Source organism: Taeniopygia guttata, chromosome 3 (assembly GCF_048771995.1).
Source record: "Taeniopygia guttata chromosome 3, bTaeGut7.mat, whole genome shotgun sequence".
In the NCBI taxonomy this organism is placed as follows: domain Eukaryota; kingdom Metazoa; phylum Chordata; class Aves; order Passeriformes; family Estrildidae; genus Taeniopygia; species Taeniopygia guttata.
In genome coordinates this window covers 107,299,896-107,327,887 of record NC_133027.1, presented here as the reverse complement: position 1 = coordinate 107,327,887, position 27,992 = coordinate 107,299,896, and the positions used below count along the sequence as shown (strand labels likewise).

Sequence of the window (27,992 nt, the reverse complement as noted above, 5' to 3'; positions counted from 1 at the left end):
GGCGGGAGCGGCTGTCCGGCGCGGAGGGTGCCCCGGCGCGGGGTGAGCATGCTGCCCTAGCGCTGGGGCTATGTCGGAGGCGGCCCGCAGCCTCCTGCAGCGCTGGGGCGCCAGCTTCAGGAAGGGCACCGACTTCGACTCCTGGGGGCAGCTGGTGGAGGCGATCGACGAGTACCAGATGTGAGTGCGGGCCCGGCACGGCCCCGGGCAGGGAGCGGCCCCGGCTGGGGCGGGGTAGGGCAGGGGGGCCCCGCCGGGCCCAGGCCGCGGCCCCTCACCCCTGGGGCCCCGCCGGCGGCTCCGGCCCTGCCCCGAGGCGCGGGGCCGGGCCCGAGGAGCCCCCGGGGGTGCTCGGCTGAGGGGCGAGGCGGGAGCCGGCCCTCCTGCTCGCCTGGGAGGGCAGCAGTGGCCGGCGTGGAGCTTGGGGCAAACGGGTTTGGTGAAAGGTGTGTCCCTGTCCGTGGCAGTGGATGGAACAAGGTGATCTTTAATATCCCTTCCACCCAAACCTGGAAGTTTTCTTCCAGGCTGTGATTTTGAGAGCATGGGCTGCCGGTTGAGGCACCACCGAATCGGGATGCCCCCATCCTATCACTCTGTTGCCCTGGCACCATGCTTGTGGCAATGGAGCGATATGGCAAATGGGCTGTCTAAATATCAGCCTTAACCAAAACACCTCCCAGCCAACCCATCACAATGAAAAGGGGTCCATCACATGCTGGTGTGTCGTGTCCCTGGTGGTACCAGGGTGGGAGAGTGGCAGCCCCAGTCAGGTTTACTGGCACAGGGTGAGACCTCACCATCCCTGAATCCTTTGGCAGCAGAGGAGTATCAGCTACAGGACACTGATGATGGACTCCTTGGAAACACACTGGTACCTGTAGTCAGATGTTTTTCCCTACTACTCCATTTGCCATGACAATGGAAGTTATTTCTTCACGGAGTATTTCAGGCCAGGCTTCTCATGGTGAACTTTCTGGAAGTTGATAAGAGGGTTGGCACTTGTTCGCCAAGAGAAAGTCAGCTGAAGAGATGCTCCCTGAGGGATCTTTTAGCTGTTCCGGACTGGTCAAGTTGGGTTCTAACCACACCAATTGCCAGTTCGGTTGTCATTCAGATTAACTGGTCTGCTGGCCATGTACCGGGTAGTCAGGAGAAGCTGTAATCTCATCATTTCATTCACCCACCAGGAAGGATGATGCAAGTTCAGTGATATGCGGTTTGCTGATGGCCTTTAGAGAAGGGCAAGCTGTTACTCTACAAACCTTGGCAGAGAGATGAAAAGAAGTTTTCTTCCAGATCTCTATCTTGGCAGAAAAAAGAATCATCAAGAAGTAAAATAAGATATTTTTATTAACTGCCCTTATGTGGATGTCTACAAGGAATCCAGTAGAATCCTAATACTTTAAATCGTTTAAGCAGTCTGAGCAGTGAGTTTCATGTAATGCTGTTTCTTTGGAATTAAGTCTTTGGGCTCTGCTTCTGAGCTCTCTTCATTGAGAAGTGAGGTCACTAAACATTTGCAGACAGTCCAGTTTGAGAATTGAAGTGCAACTTCTGTTGCCTTCCTCCCTCTGTTGCTGTGTCGGATGAGACCTGAGGTGATCTCCACACCCTGGCTCTGTTCTGAGCTGTAGTTGTGAGCTAGATGGGCAAGATACAGAGCTGTAGCTGTGGAGAGACTTTGCAGGATGGGTTTATGGTGTTGCCTTCTCAAAGGCACCCCGAGATGGAATGAACAGATGTGCTGCTCATATCCAGGTGCTGTGAACTACCAACACAGTCTGCTGATCCACACAAGCATCCTGGAGAGAAGCTGCTTACACTGAGCTTGCTGGTGCTGATAAAGCTTGAATTTGGGGAAAATCTAAGTCCTGATGGCTGTTGATGTAAAGCACAGTTATGTACCTCCCGTGTCCATCTGCTCAGGTCTTCATGTTGCCCGTAGAAGTACAAGAAGCTTGGTACAAAGATTGGCCCTCAGTCATTCAGGTGATTATTCTTGCAGGAGCCCTTCGAGCTGTCAGCAGTGGCTTCCCTGTTAAATGTCCCCATCGTGGAACTTGGTCTCATCCAATTTTGAACAAGCTTCAAGGGGAATTCCAGATGCATTTATTTGGATTAGGGTGCATTTTTTTTTGTATTAGTGACAAATGGAAAGAGGGTTATGTTAGTGATGCTTGCAGAAATGTTAATGCTGTGATGCTGCCTGTTGTGGCTGGCATATTGCTGCTATGGTGATCTGTTTTCTTAAATCATTACTTTAAAATGCCCTTTCTCTGTGTCCTGTGTATCATAGGGCGGGGCAGTAGGCAAGCAGTGTACTTTTGGGTTCAAGTATATTTATGCTTTTTGTCTTTTCTCAGCCCCAATCTTTCAACATTTTTGAAATGGAACAATACCACCAAGTTGTGCAGTTACCTCCTCCTGTTGTGTTTTTCCTGGTAAGAGTTAAAAGGCCTCGATCAGTATGGGCATTTTTGAGAGCTTATTTTGAGGAAAAGCAAAGAAATTGAATTCTGATTTTTGTTCCTGCCATAGGCTTTGACAACAATCTGTTCTGCTGGATGTATCTTGGTGTATATATTTTATAAATATCTCCTAAAGCTAGACCAATGCCCACAGCAGTGGTGGAGAGAAGCAGAGTCCCTTTCACCGTGCAAACTTGTGAGGTTCCAGGAGGAAGCCTATTGTGATGTCCCTGGGTTTCCCTCAACCCCTGTCCTCCCTCTCCCTCTGCTTGTAAAAAAAAAAAAAATTATTTACAGGGAATGGCAACAATTGCCCAGAGGTTTTGCTTGTTTAATGTTCTCCTTCCTCCCGGGACGGAAACTGTAACTCTTCCCATAGCTTCCCTTCAGCTTCCTTTCGCTTTCTCGAGCTGTTTGCTTACTGTTACTTTCCAAACCCCCTGGTACTCCTGCCTTGGTGATGACAAGGGGTGGGGTTTGTGCTCCGCCTGTGATGCTGACAGGCACAAATGTGAGCGGATCCACCCCGGCAGCCTGGGCCAAGCCCTGTGCCTGGCTTCCAGTGCTGGGAGAGTGTGTGCCATGGCTCCGGTGCCCCCTCATCTCCCTGGCCTCAGCCTCTCCCTGGGAAATGCACCACAGAGCGTCTTCACAGGGGCTGTGCTTTGTTCTTATAAAAGAAGGGGATTGTGAGAGGAAGAAAGTCAGTGCTTGTAAAAGGGGCTGTTGGCAATAAGGACCCTCTTACCTGTTCTCCCTTCATGATGCATTTGTCTTTCCTGCCTGATGTAGCTGCACACTTTGTCCACCTTCTGGGGTTTTTTCTTAAGGGTGAACTACCATGACTAGAGAAAACTTTGTTTCAAAAGACAAAAACAAAGCAAAATCACAACAGCAAAACCAACCCAAATCTCTTTGGAGCAGCAGCCTGTGAACCTTTTGGCTGACACATTTTCTGGAGCTGGGGTGTGTGTGTTTGTGTTGTGTTCCCACTTTACAGTTTTTTTTCCCCCATCCAGATTAGCCAGGCACCTCCAGAAAGAGGCGCAGTCTCAGCACAACAACTCGGAATTCACAGAAGATCAAAAGGTGAGTACTGCTGTTTACTCAGGCAAGGAGCTTGACTCATAGATGTTGATGTGTGTTATGTTTTTTTATCTTGCAGGCCAGAGCCTTATGAGACCTTTTTTCCTCCCTCAATATACACAAACAGCAACAGAGCCCAGCATGGCTAAAATGGTTGCTGTTGTTAAATGTTAGGGATGCTCTGCTGTGCTATTGAATGTCAGGCATGCTGGCCAGTGTCTTTCATAACCTGGGTGTTTCTTTTTTTCTTTTACTTTTGGAGTGATGTTTGATAATTTGCTTATTCAACATTAGCACAATTTGTGTCTTGAGTTCTGAATACAAAACATCTTGAACTGCAGACATTGAGGGTGTGTGAGGGGGATGAAAGCTTAACATGTAACACTGACAGGGAAGGGTCCTGGCAGAATGCTCCCTAGCAGCCTCTTAGAATGTTATTTGTTTATAATCTTTCAAAATATTGAAGTTGCTTTACTTCTCCCTCTCTCCCCTCAGTTGAAAAGGCTGTTTCTTGTCTCAGCAATTTACTACTGCAGCTCTCTGATGGGATTTAAGTGGACTCATGCACTCAAGCATTTACTGCAAAATAAAACCTTTTGAGATATGAGGGTCTACTAAATTTCCTTGTCTCTATAAAGACAGGTTTTTCTTAGCAATAAAAAACTAGAGATGTGTATTTCTAGATTTCCATGTCATAAAATCAGGTGTTTGAGCAATGGTGTTACTTGAAAATTGACATTTGCTAGCTCAGAGTCTCACCAATAGTAATAGGATGCAGGAGCAATGGGAGCTGTGCTTGGGAATATAAATCCTGAAAACAGGTGCTGGGTACAGAGATTCAAGATGAACTTCATGTTTGTAAAGAAGCTCAAAGAAATGCACCTCTGCATAGACTGAGAGAGGTTTGGAGCTGTTTCCTCTATGTATACCAATATGAAAAGCAAAGACCTGGTCTTCCATGTTCTGCTTACCTTCTGCAAAGATGATAAAGCTCACGATTGCCTTAAACGGAGCTATAATTTTGGGAGAATAATTTGGTCCACTTTTCCTGCTTTGTAAGCCATGAGAGCCTTGTTAATGTTGGACAGCTGTTTATTCCTTGAATGCTTCTGCTCTCCCTCCCTTGCTGGTAGCTTTCTCCATCATTCTCAGCTAGACTCATCTTTACTGCGTGTTTCCCCTCTGTGGAGACTTTTGAAATGTAGTTACTTCATGAAGGCGAAGCTGTTAATCTCACTTCTGGAGACATCATCTCCTGTGAGTATGGGAACCAGAACCACACAGGGCTTTGCCTCCAGATGTTCCCTGAGTCTTATGAAAAGGACCTTGGACCAGATTGTGGAAGTGAATGAGGTCAGCCATGAGGGAAGGCCTGGGGGGCTCAGGAAGTGGAGATAACTGACCTCAGATGTTTCATGCACAAGTGCTGTCATGTCTTAAGGCAACAGTCTTCTGAAAAGAAAAAAAGTAATGGGTGATGTTTTTACATCCTAGCACAGTGATACCCATTTCTAAAGCTGAAATAATTTATAAAAGCAGATAGCATTTTTATCACTTGCCGGTTTTTGCAGATCATTACATGGCTGATGCACTGAATCTTTGAGTCTGTTTATCAAATTGCAGTGCCTGTTTCATTAGCCACATGCACAAAGCATTTCCCCAACATTTTGTTGAAAGAACACTTTATCTCCTCTACTATGAGGAATGCTAGTCACAAAAAAAAAAAAAAGTGAGTAGAGTCTTGATGTTGCTTAAAAAAAGCACTTAAAACTGCACAGCAAAATCTCTGATGTAAAGCTCCTTGCTGTGCTTGTCTTCTCTATTTCTGCAGGAGCTCAGCCAGTATATCATCTAGTGATTATGACTAATTACTATCATCACTATATCATTCTCATGGCATGAGGCCGGAGGGCTTGGTATATGCTGGGTTTGCAAACAGTTTGATTAAATAAAAATGTATCTTCTTTCCCACTGCCCTTCTAAAAATCAGCTACAAATCAGTAACTTTTGCTCAGCTGTTCTCCTGACAGTGCACCCACTGGCATGCTCTTTATTCCTGTTTCCCAAAAATCTCTTTTCCTAATATCTTGACTTTCTGAGGCTCTGTATGTTACATAAGAGTCACTTTTTTTTTTTTTTTTTTTTTAACTGTGGAAGAGTCTGTAACCTTCAGGGTTTGCTTATCTGATGTCACTGGCCAAGGCTATGTGCAGAATTTCATAGATTGAAAGGCCATGAAGCTAATTATCATTTCTACTTGCTTAATCTACCCTCACTGCAGTTTTTTTTGTAGATTTTCAGTCAGCTGTTTTCCAAAGGACCATACATACTGCTGAGAATTGTTGTGAGGCTGTAGTTTCTTACTTGACCTACCCTGTGGGGAGGGTGGATTTCAGCAGTGATTCCTCTGTAGTAAGGAGATGCTTATTTCTTTACAGCTGCAGGAAAAGGACAAGACTAGGTTCAAATCCTCATCCCTGTCTGCCTGTATGAACTTTTGCCACATTTGGGTTTATTTCGTGCATCCCAGATGGTGTTACAGTGCAGATATGGCCACACGAAAATTGATGGTGTGTTACTTGTTAATGTAATCATACATTCTATTAATCTAAAAACACTTGACAGATACCACCAGTTTCTTTCCTGGTCATACTGTGAGGCAGTTATCATTTATCTTCTAATACGTGTATTGTTTATGGTAAGAATTCAGGCTTTTAAATAGTTGTATCTCCCGTTTTTGCTCCTAAATAATCAGTTTTGAAACACTGTGTGCTACTTGCCTTGATAGAGCAGATTACAGATTTTATGTTCACTTGTGTATTTACAAATTGTGATGGGTTGTCATCGTATAACTACTGCTGGACATAGTTCTGGATTTTTCGTTCTCTGTCTTGACTTGGGTAGTTGACAGTGCTGGACTCTTCATTAGTGATTGTGAATTTTATTGAAGAATTTCTCTGCAGATCCTGTAAACAGCAAATAATTGTGTTTAGTCTCCCTTCAACAGCTATAAAGAGGCTGTGCAGCAGTTTTATCACCTAGAGTCAGCATGTGTGGAATACTAAGAGATACAGCTACTGGTGAATTTACCTCAGTCTTAACATTTTGAATACTGCTGCTGTTCATTGTTTTACTTCCATTCTCTAAAACTCCCATCTTCATTCATGATCAGCCACTGTGTTTTGTGATAGGAATTGTTCCAGTTAGGTTTGTTTTGCTGTGTCTGTCAGCTTGCCTCCAGCTACAGTTACTCTCACCCAGTTCTCTGTGCAATAAATGTGACCTTTAAAGCCCTCTTCCAACCACAGTTGTTGCTTCTTGTGTAACTGTTTTTGTGCTAGGCAGAGTTCTCGTCAGTGTTAGAAAATCCTGCTTTTGAAGCAATGATAACTTGCTGAAATACGAGTACTGTTGAACAGTCTTAGCATGATTCATTTAAACTACTGGTCTTCTAAAAGCCTAAACTCTGGGTAAAGCCAAGCTCTGCTCTGGCTCTGTGTTTGTGCAAACATCTTTGCCTGCATTACAGTTAGCACAGTCATTACTCACACAACTCCTCTGAAGAAACCTTGACTACGAGATGAACTGACTTTTCCCCATTCTAATCATGAGTTTACATAAAACTGAATCTAAACTATTTTAAACTAGCTAAGTTAATTATAGTTTCAGCCTTTCTAATGAGATGCAGAATGTTTTCCCTGCTTCAAAAAGGAGCCTTTGCATGGGATAGTTGCAGCTGAAAATGATAGCAGTGTTTAGCTGCATTTTTAACTTTTGGGTTGGGTGTGGTCCCTTAAAAAAATAGTTATGAATAATGCCTGCTGGGAGCTTGCCATATTTCAATAGATTCCATATAAAACCTATTCTTTACTATTTTAAGACTCCCAAACTCTCTTAAATTAATCTGTTTCTAGAGCCATTATTGCCCTTCAGCCCCCAGGACACACATTTTGTATTGCTCTTTGTTCTGTGAGGGGGTTCCTAGTTCGGGCAGTTTTCAGAACACACAGTTATGAATCTGCAGGATAGGGAATAGTGGAGTTGTTGAATTTACTAGTGAATTGACAAAGGAGCTAGGGGCTGAGCAGTGCTTCTGAGACCTCATTTATGGTGTGGGCTTAGCAAGAGACCAGGAGGGGCAGAGCCAGGTGAAAATCTGTTTACGTGTTCTAGTTCTGTGGTGGGGCATGGAGACGGTGTGCTATGTGCTGGTACCCTGCAAACTCATATCCCTCTTTCTGTTGTGCAAGTGGAGGGGTTTTGGTGCTCTTTGCTCAGCAGTCAACACCCAAACCATTGGAACAGCTGGACTTTTGCAAATGCTGGAGCTGTAGTCAAACCTCAGAGATTCCCCTCCCTTCCCTAGGGAACCTTCAGACTCCTTTCTTTTACCCATTATTTCACACCTTCCTCTTCAAGAATCTACCTTTGCAAATGTATTTTTCCAGATGTTCACAAATAGAAAAATGAACTGCTTTTGTTATACTGCAGCTGATTAGATAGCTGTAGTGTACTCTCATTCTAGGGACTGAGAATCTGCTTCTGCAGTACTACTGGGTGTCCTCCCACCCAGCCTGTAAACAAATCCACAACACCCACGTATGCAGTGTGGGTCTGAAAGTCTCAAAGTGAATTCAGGACTCTGTGTGCTCTTTTCTATTTCCAAATACCTGTGTTTTTTCAAGCTGTGCTGGAGAGCCAGTCATGGGTCTCTGTTGTGTAGCAGAATTTATTTTGGGGCGGAGGGAGTTTGTTGACTGAACAATGTGTCCTGTGTTAATAGGCATCACTTGCTGCTTTCTGGGAAGGTGCTCAGAAGAACTAAAGTTTTTGAGAGGCTGCCATACAATGGAAAGTAATAAAAATTATAAAGATGTAAAGTCCACCCTAGTGCCATATTATAACAATGTTAAGGGGAGATGCCAGCTGGGGAGAAATGGCTTCAAAAGCTTTGATAAGCCTGTGGTGGCAGATGAAAATCAGATATCTGAGGCTTTTGCACACCCCAGCTGTTGGGCCTACCCTTGAAGTATTGATGTATGACTTATTAATGATTCAGATCCTGAACTTTTCAACTTTCTGTGTGACCTAAGGTGAACTGAAACTGCAGTCACTTAATTTGTTGAAATTACTGGGGACCTAGGAGCAGATTGAGAAGAATTTGTGACACCACTTTGCAGGAGATCCAGAACAGGTGATGGGGGAGGCACCTTTGAAAGCATGCATAGTTTTTATCTACTGTTTCCAATCATTTGGAGTCCAAAAAATATAACCCTCCTTTTGGATTTAACTGACGTGGCATGTCTTACCCTGTGCCCATACTCTTGAAGTTCTTCGATGCCAGAGTTATGCTCTTGGAAATCTTTTCCTCCCCTTGCACCCACCTTGTGGAGAAGCTGTTTTTATACTGCCTGATTTAAAAAGAGAGAATGAGTTACAGGTGTGTATTTCAACTTTATTCTTCCTTCTGGGGTGAAATTAAATTTGAAAGTAAACCTCTTTTCTTTGTAGCTTCATTGTTGCTGGTTTTCTTGCCCTATAAACGTTCCACAGAGTATTTTGAGTTAATATCTGGAACTTATTTCTGCACATTGTCTGAGTTTTTCTTCACAAAAAGGTTTTAGTCAATGAACAAATTTGTGATGGTCAGGAAACATACACTGGGCAGTTGTGTGCTCTTGATGTCACTAATGGAAGTCTTAACCCCCCCCTTTCAGCTGGTAGTAACAGAAACAAATGTGACTTGCTGGAGCGTCTTACTTTGTGGGACATAAAAGCTTAAAATTGTCTTCAAAGGAAGACTGCTTGCAATGGGCTATTCTGAAGCCCTTCCCTCTCTTCTATGGTTAGTTACTTCACAGTTCTGCTCACAGATATTTTAGATTGCTTACAAGTTTGAATTCAGGCATATATTCCATTATTCCCTCAGAGTTTAAATCTTTTAAAAATCACAAAATTAGAGAGTTGAAAAAATGTTCCACCTTTAGACTTCCTCTCCCACCATAACCCACAGGAGTGGGCTGTGGTTTTTTTAGGGCTGAGATACTGGGCTGCTGTAATATCTGATGTGGGTGGATTTGGTCTGCTGAAGTTGGGAACCTGGTAGAGGATCTGGCCTGGCTCCTAAAAGGGCAAGTCAGCACAAACCACTCGGGTTCTCAGGAGGTAATACACTGCTTGGCTTGGATTTTTTTTTTTTTTTCAGTCCCCTATCACCTGAGAGCAGTTGAGTTTATAAACAGTTTATGATGTGGTAGGCATTATTACAGTTTCTGTGGAGTGAATGACCCCCATCTGTGTTGTTGGGCTGTGGGAGGGGAGTTAAGTGGCAGATGTCTTTCATCTATTGTGCTTTCAGCAAATCCTGCTTGTCTATAAAAAAAGCTTCTGATGCTCAGTGGTCTGGTACTGAACAATAGACCTGAAATCTGTGCAAAAAAAAGCAATTATTTGTGTTTACATTCTTTAAAAGTGTCAATCTGGACAAATACCGTTTCAGTACTAAATTATTTTTTTTCCCTTTCAGAAAACCATAGCTAAAATTGCAACATGCTTGGAACTGAGGAGTGCAGCCTTACAGGTATAGCTCTTTTTTCCTATTGACTTCATACTTTAGCAGCAGGTAACTGTAGAGCTTTTTAAAACCACAATATAAATATAAATACCCAAACTTCTGAAAATGGAGTGAACACTTGGAATTTCCAGGTTGTTGTTGTTATGGCCCAGGTGACTGCCTTGAGAAAGACCACAAGTGCTTATATGAGCATCTATTAGTGCTTGTTCAGGAATTTAGCTCCACATTTTGTGTCTTTGTTTCTTTGCCTCATTTTCATCCTTCAGAACTGTTTTGTTTCTCTTCCTAACCTGTGTGTAAGGTTAAAAAGATCACTAGAATGACCCTTAGACTTGTTCAGCTGCTTCAATAATTATAATAGACCACAAAGAAGAGTGTGTGTGTAGAATAAAAATTACTTTTTAGCAGTCATGAAAACTGGCAGTGCTCTAGGAAAATGTGAGAAAACAGTAACTGGTAAACTACTCTTTGGGCTTTTTATCTGGACTGAAAGTAGATGTCATGGGAGTGGATATTGTTTTTTTTCAGCGCATGCTTATCCCCAAAACAAAAAACAAGTGAGAGAAATTTCCAAAAGACCGTGGATGGGGAAGGATAGATCAAAGGCTGGGTTAGTGGATTACCTCTTTGCCAAGAAAGAGTCATGACAGGCAAATTTTGCGTCACGTTACTGCCAGCAGCACTACCAAGTACTCCATGTTGCTGGACAAAGAACTGCCTTCAATTGTCTGAAAGGCTGGGACACAGCATGCTGGACTCATGAGATGGGGGCTGACCAGTCTCGAGGCTGTGGAGAATTTGAAGAATTATTTTGTTACCTCTACCTGTCATTCTATTTTGATCTAACCTGGGGTGTTTGAAGAGTGTTGCATTTGCTTGGAGTCACTGTGACTTTGAGGAGAGCCTGCATGTTCCACCAAGGAACAGCTTTGTGGGTCAGGTCACATCTGGGAGCAGCAGCAGAAGCTGCAGCCATGTCATAACCTGCCAAGCTGGAGAGATGATGTTATGCAAGAACAGCCTTCCTTGCTGTTGATTCCCCAGCAGTAAGTCAATGATTTTATAACCTTTTGAGAGGGTACAAGAACTTCCTGCCTACTTCACTTTGGAGAGGTTATGGTTTCTTAGCAGAGGTTAAAGCAGTTAGTGAGCGTGCTCACCTTTTCCCACTCTCCTAACACTAAGGGTATAGCTGCTTTAGTTTCCTTACACAGTCTTGAGAAGGTCCCTATTCACTCTTGGGCAAAATCAAGAAAAAATCTCATTGGACCTTAAATGTTGAAAACAATGGGCAGTCTTAAGGGATGCCAACGGTGTAATGACATAATAGGTAAGACCTGACCATCCACTCAGAAGAGAATGTCCAGTGTCAATCCTCTTTTTTCCACTTCTTTTTATGCCAGCTGTGCCACTTGTCTCAGAATAAACTAACCTTACCAAACTGTTGGTGAACTACCTCAGAATAAAAAATTAAGAACTTGTCTATTGAGTTAGTAAGTCAGATAGGCTTACAGAGACTGTACATGTATGCCACAGACAGAGAAAGAAACCATCATCAGAGCTGGAGAAAAGAAAGATGGGAATTCCTCTTCTATTTTCAGTGAGTTCTTGGCTGAGTTCTTGGCTGAGTTTTTGTCATCCTGTGTACTGTAATTTCTGACAGTGTCACAATGTTGGACACGTCTTGAAATGTGAATGTTCCTGTGTGCAGTAAGGAAGAATTTGCAACTAGTTGATTTAAAAATATTTATCTTTCATTTGAGCTTGGAATATTGGATACATTTGTTATTAATAAGTGAGAAGTAACGTAGTCTCTGCCTCACCTGTGAACCGGCCTTTTGCTGGGGAGATTTTCTGGGGGGCTATAGCTTTGTAGTAACTTGGTGTGCTTTGTAGTAACCTTGCATGCTTGCTCTGAGATGAGGAAGGTGCATCTGAAGATCTGACTCTTTCTCTTTGTACTGTCCTAGTCCACCCAGTCGCAGGATGAGTTTAAGCTTGAGGATCTGAAGAAGTTGGAACCAAGTAAGTGCTGTCTTTGTATTCTGAGTGCCATTTATCATGACAGGGGAAGACATGGCAGCAGCAGGAATACTGACTAACCACACTGCAGTTCAGCAGTGATGCTGGGTTTTAGGTGCTTATTCCAGATGTCTTTTACCACATGGAAAAAACTCAATGTGTATTAAGGAATGTAATTTAAAAGTACAGTAACCCAAATGTTTCAGATAATACATTCATCTTCATTTTCAAATAAGCAATTTGGGTGCTGCTAATTTTTGTACAAAATAGTATTTTAAGCTATCAGTAGTACATGATATAATTTACCTGCACATTTCATATTTGAACTGTATTTCACCACTTTGTGGTCTTTCTTCTTGCAGCATGACATTTATTTTTTCTTCTGAAAATATTTAACTTGTGCTCATGGTAGCCAATCACCTATCACCTCCCACTTTAATGCTACAAGACCAGCAAAGTTGAGAGTCAAAGTGAGGATGTGAGTCAGTCTTTGAAGGGTTTTTTGTGATGTTGTTGTTTTTTCCCAACTGATCCTGGGTCAGGTCTTGGTATGTCAATCCAGAAATAACTTTTGCATATAGGAAGTATCTATTTATCTGCTTCATTTTCCTTCCTGTAACACTGGCTGCTTTGTTCTCAAAGCATCTTTATGATTAGAGCTTCCACATCTAAGCAATATTATCCTGAATGCTAAAGTTTCTGCAGTTCTCAGGGAAAAGGAAATGTAGAAGAGCTTCTTTCATGCTGACTGAAGTTGGTTTTATTTTTGCTTATGACACAATTGTAACATTAAGCAGCATGTTGGGATAAATATGATGGGTAGGCAAGTATTTCCCTTTCATGGGTAGGCTGAGCTTCTTTGCACAAGGTCCTACAGGGGAGCTTGTTAAGAAGTGGAGCATTGAGCTAAACTTCCTAATACCTCTACCAAAACATAGAGTCCAAATGGTTTTAAACTGCTCCCTGAAAGTGCAAAGTGAAGGTGTGTTACAAAACTGCTGGGTCTTGTGTGTGAAGACCATAACTCAGGAAAGGGTTTAACTGTGTGTTGGAATATTCAGTCTTCCTCACTCCACATGTTGCATGTCTGGCATTTGAATTCTCTGACTTGGGATTTTTCTGCTACTCTCTATTTACAAAGTATTTAAAATGTTGTAATTATTGAATGACTGTGGATTGTGCAAATGCCCTGTGAGTGACTGAATGATGGAAGAGAGAAGGGAATCTTGTCCAAAATTTCAATTATGGTGCAACTGTCCTGTTGATTATCTTGCCCTCCATCACAGAATTGATTTTTAGCTGTCAAAAAAACGGCTCAGCAGTGTGAAGTGCATTCAGCCCACACCTCATACAACAAGCAACTATATTAAAACTGAGGAAGAGTGTGTGGCCATCAGTTTTCAAATACACTGAGTTATTTTCCTTGTAGGAAAATGGGTGCTTCTACAATAACAATTGAACATTGATGTTCCTAATGCTGCTGTCTTACTTGAATGGTTCTGGCCTCTTTCTCTCTGCATTGTGCCTTTGTTTTGTGGTTTTTAAGTGTATCTTGAATAGAGTAAATCTTAATCAGGCCAATACCAGCCATTTCATAAAATGCACTGTGAAGTGTTTTAATTCGCATGTTGTCAATTTTCTTTTGCATCCCACCAGAAAAAGCTAAAAAAATCTGGGCTGGCAATGCAAATAAGTGATTCCTTTGTTAGGTCAAGCCATTCCATTAGGGTGGAACAAAAACAGCTATTCATACAAAACAACTATTCACACAATTTGGCTTGTTTTAATTACTTTTGTGCCTGAAGCTGTCAGAATGATTTTGGTGTTGTTATAACAACCAGAGCCCTTAGATTTACTTTTTTCTCTTCTCTTAATCTTGTGCTGTTGAGTTCTAACTTTTCCTACTTGAGCTTGCATTTCATGCAGATTGGAAAATGAAGCAGTTGGCTACCTCTATTTGCTTATAGGATTTGTCACTGAACAGTTTGTGCTGGAATTATGCTACAGGAGGTTCCATACATACAAATAGTTCTTTTGAGGCTGTGCTGTGTGAAGTCATTGTTAACACACTGGATTTAAAATCCATTTCTTTGTGGAAGCTTATACCAGTGTTAGAATGCACAGTACAAATGGATGGGCTGGGGCCATCTCTTGTGCCTGGGTGATAATTATAAAACAAGTGGATACTGGGTTGTACTGGGGAGCATGGAGTCTGAATTATTTTATGTTGTTTATTAAAAAAAAAAAAGTATAGGTATCAGAAAAAATCACTGTCACAGAAAATCTAAATGGATAGTAATCTTTACCAAGTTAATGTGAACTGATCTTCTGGCTTATGTTGATAATTTATTTTGAAATCTTTCAAGAAAGACCCAACTGTTGATAAAATCAGACTATGAGGATGGTGAAGGGCCTCGAGGGGCAGCCTTGTGAGGAGTGGCTGAGGTCACTTCATCTGTTCAGGCTGGAGGAGACAGAGGGGAGACCTGACTGCAGTTACATCTTCCTAGGAGGGGCAGGCACCGAGCTCTGCTCTGTGATGGCAGACACAGGACCTGAGGGAATGGCCTGAAGCTGTCAGGGGAGGTTTAGGCTGGAGATCAGGAAAAGGTGCTACACCCAGAGGGAAGTTGGCACTGGAACAGGATCCCCAGGGAAGCGGTCACAGCACCAGCCCGACAGAGCTCAAGAAGTGTTGGGACAATGCTCTCAGGCTCATGTGTGATCCTTGGGGTGTTCTGTGCAGAGCCAGGAGCTGGACTGTGATGATCCTTGAGGGTCCATTCCAGCTCAGGAGATTCTGTGGTTCTATGCAAATCAAAGTGACACTGTCCAAAGTCACTAAAGGAAAGGCAAGTTCTGCACAAGAGCCTGCAGAACACTATTTTAGAAAGATTTCTGTTGGAAATGCAGCACAGATGGAGGCCATGATGCCAGCTGGGATCTACACATTAGTTGCACTTGTGGAGAATTTTCTGGGAATTATGTTCTCAAGCAGCAACATTACAGAGGGGAAGGGCTTTTTTTCACAGAAGTGAATTGTATTTTTGAAAATGAAACCGAGATCTAAAAAAGCCCAAACCAACTTTTCAAAGCTTGGATGTCTTACACAGCATTACAAGAGAGATTTCTGTTTGTATTAACCTAATTTTTTTTTTCCTGTGATCTGGTATTTTTATTTGAATCAACTGAAGCTTTGTGGCAGATGCAAAGAGGATTTTCCTTTTCCTCCAAGTTTTATTGCTTAGCTTTTTCTCAGTGGCTTTGAATAAGTATTTCACCAGGCTGAGTGTGGTGGACTTGTTGCTTATACTGTTCATCTTTAAAGGAGCACTTAAACTGCTGTGTTACAGCTTTGCAAAATTATCTGCCATTGGTGGTGAGACAAGAATTGAAAGCTTTTTAAAAACTTGAGCCACATCTTTGTGCAGCAAAAGGCAAGAGGTTCTACTTCTGAGCTGAACATTCAGCACCACATTCTCCTGGCTGGACAGGGGTGCTCAGCCCCGGGCAGCAGCAGCAGGATTTTAGGTGCTGCAGAACTGTTTGCCTCTTGCCTGGGCTCATGTCAGTAGAGCTCTTTGGGCCCTCTAGTGATGGCTGAAGTGGATGAGGAGGAGGGTTTTTTTGCTTGTGAGGGGACCTGGTTACTAGAAGAGAGGAGTGTAGCACTTACCAACCTTTGGAAAGTGGGAGGAGAGCTACTGTGACGCTTGTCTCTTCTGTTTGACCTGTAACAGATCTCTCTTAACTGAGGTTTTCCTCCTGGGGTAGTTTCACTTTCTATTTCTGATGTGATGTGTCTCTCTGAGAGCTGGGGAATTCTGAGAGTAATAAAAATCCCCTTCTTTTCCTGAACCTCAGCAGCACTGGAGGGTGACTGCTGTTGATCAGCTGCTTTTCTGGTGGGAAGTGGCTGTGATGCTTCAGATTCATGTTGAGATCTGCATTACTGGTCCCTCAGAGCAGAAGTCTTTGGAGAGAGAGATGTGGCATCAGTTTTGTCTCTCATCAAAGCTCTGACTGAAGACACTTTAAACCTTTTTCTGTATTTATGTATTGTAACTGGCTGGGATCAGGCACTGATTAACCTCTCATGTCATAGCACAGAAATCAGAAAAAAATCAATATGAGTAAAGACTGGAAAGACTTTTTGGTTTCTTTATAGTTTCCCAGAGGGATAATTTATTTTTAGAGCATTCAGATGGTGTCTGGTAATCTAATGCAGGAGCCCAGGCTGGGTGATGTGAAGGCAGACAGGGAAGCTCTCCTTCACTGGCTGAGTTGTAGTGTGCTCAGAGGGGCCTGGCAATGGCTTCTTAAGCATAACTGGTATTTAAGTACTTCTTGGTATTTATGCATTCTGAACGTTGTTTGAAAAGAGTTTTGTTCTCATTCAGTAGTCCTAAGGGGAGAATTCCTTTGCTCTGAGAGCACTTACGGTGAAGTGAAGCTCTGTGAGGAGAGTCAGGAGTTTTTTTTCTCTGCTCCCCCTACCAGTCTGGGATATTCATTGTCTGGTAGAAGAGTGCCTCTCCCTGCAGGTGTCCTCTTGTAAAATTTTAGGCCCTTTAGCCATCATGAAATACTTCTTTCTTTCACATGTTTTTGGAAGTTTCTCTTTCACTGGTAGCTGTGTTTGGACACGGCAGCTAAAGTTGGGATTACTAAAATGTGAGTAAATTTCCAATATCAATGGCAAAGCCATTCTCCATGAAATTTTGAAAGTATAGATGATGTCTCTGGGGCTTGGTGCCCAGATATTGTACTTTATCTCTCCTGAATTTCACCAATCTGCCCGGACATATGAAGGCAGATAGAAAGAAAACACAAACAAACAAAGCCACCACCATCACCAAACAAAACCCCCAAACCACATAAGTGAAGAAAGAGAAAATCTCACCAAAGCTTGGTGCTAGCAGCACACTTGGTGTTCCGTGGTGGCTGCCTGATGTGCACCCACATATGCCTGCTCTGGAGATCTCAGTCTGTTTGGAGCTGATGCCAATAACAAGGAGCTGATGCCAGTGACACCACCACCCTGCTCTCAACAGCTACTAAAGATTGCTACCCTCACCCTGGGGGCTGTAGCTTTTTCTCTTGAATATTTGGCCACATTTATCTTCTCTGTGTGCATGTGGTAGTAGTAATGTTGTACTGCAGTTGCAGTTCTCTTGTCTGAATGTTATCGTGATACAGCTTTGATCATAGCTGTGCTGGTGCTTAAAATATGCGAGAAGAGGGGTGTTTTTTGTGTGATCTGATTATTTTTTAAATATTATTATTTGTGTGTGAAGATGCTGTCAGAATGGACATAGCTGTGCAAAGCAGTAAAATTAATGCTGGTTTATGAGTATGGATTTTTATTTTTTCCCTTCTCTGCAGTCTTAAAGAATATCCTCACTTACAATAAGGAGTTCCCCTTTGATGTTCAGCCTGTCCCACTCAGGTAAGAGAGAACTTCTTGCACATCACTTCATGTACACATTTGTACCTGAAAGGGAGTACTGCCTGGACCTGCTGTGTACCTGAAACACATTTCTAGAGCCATCTGCTTGCCAGAATGCTTTGTGTAAACTGGTTAATAAAAGAACTTTGGAACTCTGTTTGCCTAGGCACCACTAAAAATCAAGACCATACTTTTGGTAAAATCAGTACTTGGTACATTCCTACGTGTCTCTGAAATTTTCAGTATCATCTCCTGGCTTTAGGCTCTGTGCTTTTATTGGTCTGAGCTCCTGCAATCTCTGTCAAAGTTTGTAGATAGAATTTAAGAAGTATGAAATGACATTAAAGAGTGCTGTCCATGCTCAGGTACTGGCTTGTGAATTGACAGCCAGGTGATGAGTAAGTGTTGGTCTCATTTTTTTTTTCTTCTGTTTTACAGGAAGATTTTAGCACCTGGAGAAGAGGAACACTTGGAGTTTGAGGAGGATGATGAGGAAGGAGGAGCTGGAGCAGGGTCTCCAAACTCTTTTCCTGCTAGAGTTCCAGGTAGGGGCACTAGCCTTGCCATGCCAGCCTCTGTAGCATCTCTGAGCTCTGGCTTGACAAAGCTTCCTTTACCACCTGTGATTTGAAAAGTTTGGGTGGGAAGCTACAGGCTCATGTAAACAAACCTTAATGCTGAACTGGAGAACCACAAGGATGGCCAGTGAACTTCTTTTCCCAGCAAACAATATCTTACTGTGAAACAGTTGTATGGAGAACCTGTGAGGCTGGTACCATCTACCTCAAATAATTAGCCTTTAATCCCGACTCAGACTCGGTATTTTCATCCTGGTGCACTTTAACTATGTGAAGCATACGTGTCAGAGGTGTTCAAATGTAAATTGTGGCAATGTTTCTCCTGCAAGGAGCTGCACATCTTCCTAGAGATGTGAGAAGTTGTTGCTGCTTATATTTGTGTTGCGTTGTTTGGTGAGACAGTGGCTTAGAGTGAAGCCAGGCTGTGAGAGGAGAAAGAAGGGGTTTTGATTTTCATAGCTGAACTCCTTGTCCATGTGAAAGCATTTGTAGAACTGGATATACCAACGGATTCTAGAGAAGATCTTACTGTAGCTTCATGTTTTGACAATTTAAATGTTGTAACAGAGGTTCTTTAGGTTTCTGGTGTAATTTCTTTGCAGAAAAGACAAGTTTCTAGTTTCAGAGCTGGCTGGCAAACTTTGTATTTCAGGAATAAGATAACAAGTAAGGAAAGCAATAATGGTCCAAAGAGCTGGGGTGTTGCATTACTTATGCCTGGAGAAAACAGATGATATTCAGATGTGATCCCAAGCACAGTGCTGAATATGGCCCCTGCAGGCTGACCTGATGTGGACATACACAGTCTACAGCTGTTCATGCCAAGCTCCCAAAAAGGCTGTAATATATTGTGATATTGATTGCTGGCATTTGCTATCTCAATCCTTGTTATTCACCATGATAAATCCATTTGAGATGCCTTCTGTCTGTCCCAAGTACAGCAGGAAGTCTCAAACAAAAGCAGTTTGTAGCCCTGGGGTGAGCCTTATGAGTAAAGTGAACTTTCCCTATCTGACATTGACAGAGTTGTGTTGCACTCCTTGCTTTGATGTGCCTTTAATCCATAATGTGTGACTGTACTGTCTAACTGACCATGGTCTTGTCTTCTCCATGCATGGCTTCATCGTTATCACATTGCCCCATTCATCTAACCCAGGAGCCAACAAAGGTATGAGAACCTTTTAGTATGTACAGTAATTTCTGTGCTTATGTTCATGCTCTTCTTCATCCAGCTCTTAGTGCCAATGCTCACAACACATATTTTGGTAAGTCACAGTAGTGGGCACCTATCTGTTGGTCTTCGTTTGCCTTCAGTATGGAGAAAAGGGAAGGTCATGTTTGTTGATTCAAACAGCTCTCTGGAGGTCCTGCTGTACTAATGAAGATGTTGTGGCGTAGCCAAGGGTAGGTCCAGCTGGATTTTATTTACTGGAATACACATTTTATGGCAAATCTTGCACAAAGAGTATTTGTGTAGTTAGACTTCTGTGCTGTGTGGAACTGGGCTGACCAGTGGCTTGCTGCCTCTAACAGCAGAGGTTTCCTGCCTTTCTCCTGGTTATATATGACTTTATTCCAGTGCTGTGCTCTTCTGCAAGCCATTTCACTTTGTGAGCCCAATAGAAGATTAGCACTTTTTTCCCCTTTCTCTGAACTGGGATTTGGGAGGGGAGAGCCTGAATGCCTGTGTCTTGGTGGCAGTGGGCTGCTGGGCTGGCTCACTGTCTGTCCCTGAAATAGTCTTCCTTGGATACTCTCTGTTCTGCTGTTCTCTTGTCTCCTGGAAGTGAGTTTGACCCTTCTGTCCATTGCAACTCTGCAATTTCACACATTCTGGAAAGTATTCTTCAAGAAGAGAATAATTTCTCTTAAGTCAGAATTTTTATAATAAACACCAGGCTGAGGCATCTTCCAGGTGATTTTTCTGTCAAATGGATGGAATGATGGACAGGAAAGTTGAAGGCTGCAGTTACTCCCATCTCTTGGGGGCCATGCTGCTTTTAGGAGACAACTGACATATGGTGGAGCAAAGGTTTGTGCCAAAGAGAAGACAGGCTTGCTTCTGCCTTCATTTAGATTAAAATAAGAACTCTATATTTGAACATCTCTTCAGCAAAGAAACAAAGATTAACTAGAGCATGAGCTGCTTTGCAGAAATGAAGGCTCTCTACTAAGTTTGCTCTTTAACATTTCTCCCACTGCAGTCAGAAGCTTGTTCCTTTGCTCAGAACACTGAGCTGAGCTCTGCTGTGCTGTGTTGGGAGATGCAGACATGGTGCTTTGGTGCTTTGGAGGCCCTGAGTCTCCTCAGGACAAGCAATACAGAAACACACAGCATCAGAGATGGAAATTCAAGTCTTGCACATGATTCTGAGAGGGGGATTGGATGCAGGAATGCTCATGAAATCTTGCTGAAGTTGTGCCTGTAGTTCTCAGAGCAGAATGCAAGGTCCCTCTTGCAAAGCCAATCTCTCATAAGACAAAATTTTTGTGGTTCCACAGCTCCTCAAGCAGATGAGAGGAAAAAATTGTGTCAAGAAAAAAACCTGTATTGGACTTGTCAAGGGAAATTATTACATTATTTAGATCTCAAGGGAGAGGGGCTTGAAGTGTGCTAGTTTTTTGCTACATTCAGCATGAACTACTCTGTTTGATGACAGAATATCATGACTTTTAGTGAGTTTGAACAGTCTGGACAGCTGCACTGTCTTCCTCAGCACTGTGAGGACTCATTTATAATGAGCACCAAGTTTTGATGCTAAATATTCTTAATGCAGAGCTGGGGACTCCTTTAGGCAGAAGGGAACTTGGGGGATGCAAACACTTACTTCTCCCCCCTCCCCCCCTTTAAGTTGAGGCCAGTAGCACTCACTTAAGAATCAATTTTCTGGTTCCCTTATGTGATTTGCAGCAATGCCATTTTCCTCCTTAATCTGCCAGTCTAAATGTTCAACATGAAGCCAAGTCATGTTCAGTGGGGTTGGACTCCTGATCAAGTGTCTAAACCTCCTGCAACTGCAGATTGAATCCAACCTCCCAAATTTAATCCTCAAAAATGCTATCAAGTGAGTTCCGTGAATGGCTATTCTAAGTGAAAGCAAGAAATAACACTTCAAACAATGCTCCTCTCTATTCTTATGGCATTAGTTTTTTATCAGTTGATTTGACTTGAAGCAGTCCTGGGTTTTTTCTGGGGGGCTTTGAAATTTGTCAAAGGATGTTGTGTGTCTGTGCACAGACATTCCCATAGTGGTTTGAACTACTGGGATAGAAATCTTTGGAGTTTGAGCACCCTAAGAACAGCATCTTCCATGAGAGAAGGTGGGACAAGCAAGACCTCTGCCGTGAGATGACACCAAGGGTTAATAATGTGCTTTACTCTTTCCAGGTACTTTATTGCCCAGATTGCCATCTGAACCCGGGATGACGTTACTCACCATCAACATAGAGAAAATTGGTCTGAAAGATGCTGGGCAGTGCATTGATCCTTACATCACAGTCAGTGTAAAGGGTAATGATTTCTGTTCTGCCTCCTCAGTGCTGCTTTGGAGAGAGTGCATTTTCTGAAAGCTCTATTGATTTTTCAGCCTGCCAGGAAAAACATTCATTGGCACTTCTGTTGTGGATGTAGGGCTTCTGCTTTAATCAAGGGTGGAAAAATTCTGTATTTGACAGCTGCTGGGAGGTGAACATCTGCAGGATACACTTCTCTCTGTGCATTCAGGGGTGGCTTGTCCGTGCTGAGAGCTGAGTGAGTTGCCCTACTTCTCCATCACAGCTTCTACAGCTGAATCCTAAGTACAGATCTGCTTGGACTGTGTGCACTCCCCACACATACTGGTATCTGGGCTTGCTGGAGGTAAAGAACCACGGCCCACTGACTCCATTCTTGCCCTCGAATTAAATTAATTTTATAATAATACAAATATAATCTTACCAGGGCTTGAGGTTTAGAGGGATGAGTATGAAGCTGGGAAACAAAACTTGCAAGTGAAATAAAATAAAAAACCTGTTAGTCTGGCTAGTGAAATGCTTCAGCCAAAGCCTGGTGGGCTGAAAGCCTCCATAAATCTGGAAGAACCTATCTGTCAGTCCAGGATAGGCAACATTAGGATTTCTCTGTTTCAGGTGGTAACATAATTGGTATGTTTTGAGGCTAAGATTTTTGATATTCACACACTTTCTAGTGGGAGTATCTCTGTCCCCCATTTTGCACTTAGCAGGAAGGACCTGTAGTCAAAGCTGCTTACCCTTGCCTTGTATTCTGCTTTACTTCAGCTTCTCTTTACAGTCTTTGTGGGCACATGTTTGTTTGTTTGTTGGGGTTTTTTTGTTTACTATGTAAAAATTTGTAGCTGAGCCTCTTGTTATTTTCAGTTGTGATAATGACCTTTTATGTGTCCTCTTGAGATGTGCTATTGGATACTAAATGTAGGGATGAAACACTTGTTAGATGTGTGATCAGTGCTTCTTCCACCAGACATCCTCTGGCAGGAGGAAGTTTCACAGCATCAAATATCCCTTTTGTACCTACCAGGGCTGGTAAAGCAAACATCCCTTGTTCCTTGCCACTGAAGTGTTTGCCTCAGTGCTAAAACTGCTGCTGTAGCTCTCATTTTCCTTCCAGAGCTCAGGGAGACTCTGTATTGCTTGGCTTGCTTTCCCAACAACTCTCTGTCAACATGATGCTCCCTCTTTCCAAACTCACTTACCTATAAATGCTGGCTGCAAAGTAATGAGGTAGAAAATAGGATCAAAAAGTGAGTGTGTGGGCAGGGTATGGCTGAGTCTGCTAATGGTGTCTTTTGATACTTTTATTTCCCAAGATTTTTGGCCAGGAAAGGTAACTCTGAGGACTCATTTTGTCACTTTTAGGAGTCTAAAGACACTTTGTAGTTGATTCCTTGGTTTTAAACCAAGCTGCTCTTCTTGGTTTGGAGAGAGGTTTGTTCCTGATGCAGTATTGGCAATCCCAGCCCACGTGATGGATGATGGGAATCACTGGTGCTCCAAGGCCTCAGCCTGTGCTATAAGCACATGTGCACTCCATACCTGTAATCTTAGCAACTTTCTCTGCCAGAGGGAAAGGCATTGAGGATGAAAGACAGAGGACAAATGTAACCCTGGAAAGAGCAGAGGTTTAGTGAGAAACAATATTGGCTGTGCCAGAGCAGCAAAACCAGGGGCTGGTGCTGAGAGCTGGAGTCCAACCCACAGCCCTACAATGCCTCTGTGGAAAATCCAAGAGAAATAATGCTTGTTGTGTCTAGGGACAAAGCAGGGCACACACAGGATGTGTGAGCTGTGCCCTGCAGACCCTGTGTGGAGGGCAGTCTTTGGTGTGTATCCCACTTGGGCTGGAGCTCTGCTGGAGTCCTGTGTGCACAGGGAATTGAATCTTTAGCTGACAGCAGAAAGAAATGCACTCTTAAAAATAAAAACAGAGATAATTCTGATTTTTTATCTGAAATATTGCTAGAACTTTAGCTGCTTTCATGTTGTACTCAAAATTAACTGCTTGTGAACGGGGTATGATTGCCCCTTTTTTTTTAAGTTTTGTGGAACCATCCAGGTGTGGATTAACTTTTTGTGGTAGGATTAGGAGAGACTTATAAATCTCTTAAAACTGAACCTTGAAGTCTGAGAAGCTTCTGCTATTCTCATGCTGTTTCTTTCCTGCAGATTTGAATGGGATAGATCTGACTCCTGTGCAAGATACTCCTGTGGCTTTGAGGAAAGAGGACACATATGTCCATTTTAATGTGGACATTGAGATTCAGAAACACATTGAAAGACTAACAAAAGGTATGTGGTACCAGGGACCAGAAACAGGGCCCAGGAGCTTTGGGAGCACAGACACTGGGCTGCTCCTGAGCTGCTGCTGCAGGGCGCAAGATCCAGACAAGGATAAAAATAGACCTTTGCATCCTGTCCCTTTCAAATTGGTCATTGGGATGGCTCACAGGCAAGGGAGAAATGAAAAGAGATAAAAACAGAGCAGTCTGCTTTGCTACACGGGTATTGAGCTGCTTTATCACCTGCTTAGTCATTGGTACCTGGGTGTGAGCAGTGGAGTGAAGAGTTTGAGTTGTTGAGTGTGATGAGCATTGAAAGAACACTGTGTAGCTTTTGAGTAAATAACAGAAGTGTGGCAATAATTCCCTTCAATTTAAATAGAGCAACTTAATGGCAGGTAAGTTTTCAGATAACTCTTAGCCATAATTTCTAACTTTTCTGTTCATTTTCCCTATAGGTGCAGCTATTTTCTTTGAATTCAAACACTACAAGCCTAAGAAAAAGTTTACTAGCACCAAGTGCTTTGCTTTCATGGAGATGGATGAAATTAAACCTGGGGCAATTGTTATAGAACTGTAAGTAACTCCCAATTACGGATAATGACAGAGGAAATGAACCAGCCTTCAGTTCCGAAGTGTGGCTTGTATTAAGGAAGGTTTCTTGTACTCATTAGATTGATTTCCATAAGGAGTATTTTATTTTCAATAAAGAGGGCAAGATAAAATGCTTTTAAGCAAGTAAGATGGTTAGAGACTCTTTTCAGAAACTAGACCAGTTTCCAAATAAAATGCTGGTGTTTGTAATTTAATTTTGTATGAATTTAATGAAGTCTGTAGGGGAGATTTTAATTTGGAGCTTAGCCTGACTGTCAGATTGGCTATATTTAAAAAAATAATCAACTCGGTCTTTTGGTACAGAACTTCTGCAAAGGGAAATCTGATTTGAGGCATGAGATACCAATTTGCAATTAACTTTGTGAACATTTCAAAGCAGTATTGAGTGGTTGTGGTGTGCATCCTCTCCTTGCTGAGTGACTGAAGGTCTGAGGGAGGGGTTTGAGGATTGGGGTTTGGATTTTTAATTCAAGAAGGTGAATCTTGCAATTCTTGGAAGAATGCTTAGTCTGTGCAAGCTGGAGTACTTCTGAAGTGCTGAGTTACTGGTACTGGGTCTCTCCTTCAATCCAGAGTATTATGTTGGGAATCTCCTTACAAAAATATTATGTTCAATTAGATACTGAAAATATCGTTTCTTCCTGTAAGCCTACTCATTACTGTTGCTTACAGCAAGCCTTGTCAGATGTATTTAAAAGGTGAGGGTAGTAAGACCTGTGCAGGATGAGCTTTCTAGTTTGCTTTCATCTACCTGCACAGCCATTAGCACTTGGATTAATGCACTTTCTTGTGGTTACAGGTACAAAAAACCCACTGACTTCAAAAGGAAGAAATTGCAACTGTTGACCAAGAAACCACTTTACCTTCACCTCCATCAAACATTGCACAAGGAATGACCCCAGTTGTGAGACCTCTGTGAACTGAACCACAAGTCCTGGTAGCTGTGTAGTAGCCTTAGGCTCTGAGGGGCGGGAAGATGAAGATGACTCTGTTCATGCCAGTAGGTCACACGAGACCATCACCCACTGCACAGCACTACTTCAGGGGCAGGGACAAGCCCACCATGCAAGTGCAAGATTTTTTTCAGTAACTTCCAGCTACAGGTTTTTCCAAGAGCCCTGATATAGGTTGACTGCTTTTCTTAAGTTTGCTGTTCATCACTTTTTATCTTTAACCGTTCTTCTCTTTTTGCCTCAAGCTCTCCCTGAGGATGGAAAGTGCCCCTTTGCCAAACCTGCAGCAATAAAGATGTGGCAGGCCTACTAACTGTTTACACTGCTGTGCTATTGTAGTTCCTCTCATCTGCATTTCAAGAGTTCCCTGGAGGGGTCAGGGTGACAGAAGACTGGGAGAAGGATGAGGTGGGCTGGGAAGGAGCTGGAGCTACTGCAAGTGCTTTAAAGTGAGGGAGCGGAGGATGCGGGTCAGATGGGTGGCCACGAGTCCCTGTGGTCAGGTTAGGAGGAGCAGAACTGCAGATGAGAACACTGAACTATGACTGAACAGCCTTGCCTGAGTTTTGAATGCATGTTACAATCCTTTCAGTCACTGTTACTCCCTAATAGAGCTATTCTTTTCTGTATCTTGTCACAGAGTGGTTTGCAAAGGTGGGTGGGGGATAAAGAGGCCTTCTCCCGGGCTTTGTCCTGGTGGCAGTGGGTGTTTTGCCATTTCAGTGACAGCAGGAGTGTCAATTTTCCAAAGCTTTATACAAAGTAGGTCTGGCTGCAGGCTGACCCACCTTTTACATGAAACTGCTGTTCTTATGGAAATTGATTGTATGCAGTTTTCTGCATATTTTGTGCAAGTCTGGAAACTTACTCAAAAAAATTACCTTTTTATGTAAGTAGATAGGATTATCATTTATTTTCTGTATTTTTTATTTGGTGCATAATAAGCTGCAGGACATTGGCTTATTATGACACACTTGCATTCACCTTTTGACCTGAAAAAGGGAAAGAAGTAGAACCCAGTCAAATCTTTCATATATTTGCGTGGATATTTAATATGATAGTTTATGGTTTGATAAACTTCTTGCATATCTAACTAGTGCCTGAATACTCTGCTATGCTAACTAAAGACCCAGCTCCCAAAATAGTGTCAATTATTTTTAACAGCCTGGATGCAGGTGTATCATCCATTCCTCTTTTCTGTCACCTCACCCCAAGATGTTAATCATGTGTTAAGGGAAGGGATGTTACTTTTCCTCATGCTGTTTGTCTGTCTCTACTCAGATGTTCAGCATTTTTTGCTTTACCATATTGATTAGGATAAAAAGCTGGTTTTGAATGTCCTAATCTTCTTGCCTTTCTTTGCTCTGGTATAACTAGGGATGACATTATTTAGGTGTTACAACAAAAGTCAGCAACACTTCCTCAAATTCCACTGCTGGTTAGAGGGAAAAAGGGCAGTTGAATTGTCCTGTTTATGGATCTTATGCAATATCCCACTGGTTTTAAAGCTGATGGGTGACCACCAAGATATCCCTGTGAGTTATGGTAACACCTCTGAACACAGCATTCTGGACACCAGACTGAAGGAGGATACCCACACTGCTAAAACCCAAATACAAATCATCCTCTGAACTCTGCAACAAGACGGAGCAAAGCATTAGTAGTTCTCTGAGCTTGGCCCATTTACCTGTCAGTGGTCCCTGGCTGGCTCAGGACTTGTTCTGACCAGGGAATTGCAGGATCAGAGTGTCCATGAAAGGTGGAAGGGCTGGTTCTGGAGTTTGGTCCAGCTCTGCCATCCAGGGTAAGCACTGCAGTTGGGTGTGTGTGTCCAAGGTGAATGCTGGTGCATCCAGAAAGAGATTCCATCCAACTTTTGTTAGCTGGGATGGGCAAGGGGGGAGACACTGAGTATCACAAAGGCTTGCATGGAGAAGGAAAGATCCTGGACTTTGAGAACTTGACTTTTAATCATGGATGTTCATCAATATGTGTATCATCAGCCACCCTGCAAACTGAAATACCGTCCCTTGAAGTACAAACCCATCGTTTCTGCTGCTTACCTGGACCCTTCCCCAGCTTGTAGATGTCTGTATTAATGCCAGTTATATGAAATGTCAACTTTGAAGTATTTTTGTTAAATACACAAGTAGAGCTTTGTATTTAACTGATTGTGAATTAATATCTGTTGAGTGTGAAACACCATTTTTGAAGTTGCTTCTATCCCTTGCCTTTTTTCTGTGAACTGTCTCGGTGTCAGGATTGCTGCTGCACACACCACAGGCTTCAGGATTGTTTTATGCTTCAGTGATGTTCCAGCTTGTCTTTCACCTGAAATCTAGCGCTTTACACTTGTACTGTAAGAATGTAACACCTAGATGGCAACTTTAATGGCTGCTTGTACTCTGGCAGTAAAGCTGTAATGGCCTCCCAGTAGGGTTTTTTATTA

The 27,992-nt window shown here is 42.7% G+C and overlaps 1 protein-coding gene across 2 annotated transcripts; it reads left to right on the top strand.

Annotated features, from left to right (window-relative positions):
- The first annotated feature begins 38 nt into the window (after positions 1-38).
- AIDA (axin interactor, dorsalization associated) lies at positions 39-27,992 on the top strand. 2 transcript variants are annotated; one of them, XM_030269174.4, is made up of 11 exons: positions 39-180; positions 3,491-3,560; positions 10,084-10,137; positions 12,102-12,156; positions 17,539-17,602; positions 18,041-18,147; positions 19,337-19,348; positions 21,569-21,691; positions 23,863-23,985; positions 24,434-24,551; positions 25,390-25,863. In XM_030269174.4, exons 1-11 carry the CDS (start codon positions 71-73, stop codon positions 25,484-25,486), a joined length of 933 nt encoding a protein of 310 aa, XP_030125034.1. In that variant the 5' UTR covers positions 39-70; the 3' UTR covers positions 25,487-25,863. The 2 variants fall into 2 exon arrangements, with proteins under 2 accessions (XP_030125034.1, XP_030125035.1); XM_030269175.4 differs by lacking the exon at positions 19,337-19,348 and having other exon boundaries at positions 25,390-27,992.